The sequence below is a fragment of the Buceros rhinoceros genome, unplaced genomic scaffold (genome assembly GCF_000710305.1).
Source record: "Buceros rhinoceros silvestris isolate BGI_N320 unplaced genomic scaffold, ASM71030v1 scaffold33218, whole genome shotgun sequence".
Classification (NCBI taxonomy): domain Eukaryota; kingdom Metazoa; phylum Chordata; class Aves; order Bucerotiformes; family Bucerotidae; genus Buceros; species Buceros rhinoceros.
The window spans coordinates 16,812-18,395 of NW_010427977.1; the positions used below are offsets into that span (position 1 = coordinate 16,812).

The following is a 1,584-nucleotide window of genomic DNA, read 5'->3' on the forward strand; positions in this document are numbered from 1 at the left end:
GGAGGGCTAAAATGCATGAGAAAACCAACTTGTTTGTGAGAATTGTAAATAGGAAGCTGATTAACCATGCTGCAATCTATACTGCATGTCTGCCTAATCATGCCTCCGCTAGTTCGGTTAAACCCAAGGAAAAACACCTATTCAAGGTGACAGTTAAGTCTCATTTTAAGTCAAGCATCCATTTAAAATTGCTCAAGCTGTCTCTCAACTTGGGGGAACAGTTATTGGAGAGGGGAGACTGAAGCTGTGGTAAGCCCAGCAACGTGGGTGTTTTTGTGGCTAATTTGTCAGACTAGTTTCTAGTAAGCTTTTTCAAAGCTCACCTGCTTGCTGCTACTGGAAATATTCACTGAAAAAAGTGAGATGTTTTTTAAAAGGAGGTGACAAAAATCATGTGATGTTTGGTGACTGGCGGGTTACTTGAAGTGAGGAAGCCTTTTTAACCTTGCATTCAAGTAGTGCTTTTTGCAAAATATCACAGCTGTTCTTAGCAGTGTTCTTGTATATGTGTGCGTGTGCTCCGTATGCCATTTATATCTCCAGAAAAAGGGATGAACACTTTAAAGTCAGACTGTGTGATTTGATGTGAGAAGGTAGGGAAGGGTTAGGAATTAATGAAAGGCTAATACAAGTGGAGCTCGGCTTATTACTTACCACAGTTTTGGGGTTGCTTTCTGAAAAGGGTCTGTGCCTTCAATATCTAAAGATGTTTCTTTATTTAAAAGGTGTATGTTGATGTTTCTATGGATACAAGTATTGTGAATATCGTACTTGTTAAATTGATGTAAAAACAACACAAGGTATCGTGCTTTTGGGGGTTTTGTACTTAACTGCTGCCTTAGGAAGAGGCAGATTTGTTTCGCCAGAGGAGATTTGTTCTGAAGTACAATTTTGTGTTTATTGCATGCCTTATGAGCCATAAGTTGTGACGCACGTGACATTGAAGAGATCAGAGAGCACAATGAATTGTTTTGTATTTATTAGGTCTTGTGTTTGTGTTTTTTTTTTTTTTTTTTTTTTTACCTTAACTGGCAAGCATCCTAGCGACTGAACAAGTCGGGATGCGTACTCAGTTAATTAACCCCTTCTCAGCATTTTTTTTTTTTTTTTTTTTTTTTAATTATTTTCAGGTAACTTTACTAGTACAGAGAACAACCAAGGTCACTTTCTTGAAACTCCAGAGGAAAAAGATCTCTCAAATGAGAGATGTTATTTAGAGAGGCATTCTATATATGAAAGAGCGGAAGACCAGCCAACAGAAGATATTGGCCAACATCCATGTCCACGTCTGGACAGGAAGCGTAAACACTCTGGTGAGAGAGTGCAAAATGATGGCAGCCAAAGTGAAAACTTTGTGGATGAACTGCAGGATGAACTTATATCAAAAGCAAAAAAGAAGAAGAACTCCAAAGGTAAGACAGCATTTTGCTTTGGTCTCTTTCAAGGAATGTCTTGTGAAAGGAACGTCCCTTTACCTTAATGTGTTTCCATTTTTTGAACTTGCTAGTTACTAATGTGAGCACTGTCATTTCAGTTAAAATTATATATATGTATATATATGTATGTATATATATGTGTATATAT

The 1,584-nt window shown here is 37.4% G+C and overlaps 1 protein-coding gene across 1 annotated transcript in view; it reads left to right on the forward strand.

Annotated features, from left to right (window-relative positions):
- The window catches only part of BCOR (BCL6 corepressor), a gene marked incomplete at its 3' end in the record, with an annotated part of 15,720 nt that extends 14,308 nt beyond the window's left edge, over positions 1–1,412 (forward strand). The window contains exon 7 of the mRNA XM_010142127.1: positions 1,131–1,412. Within this exon, the coding sequence (XP_010140429.1) occupies positions 1,131–1,412 (282 nt within the window). The remainder of the gene's footprint in view (positions 1–1,130) is intronic.
- Positions 1,413–1,584: the final 172 nt, after the last annotated feature.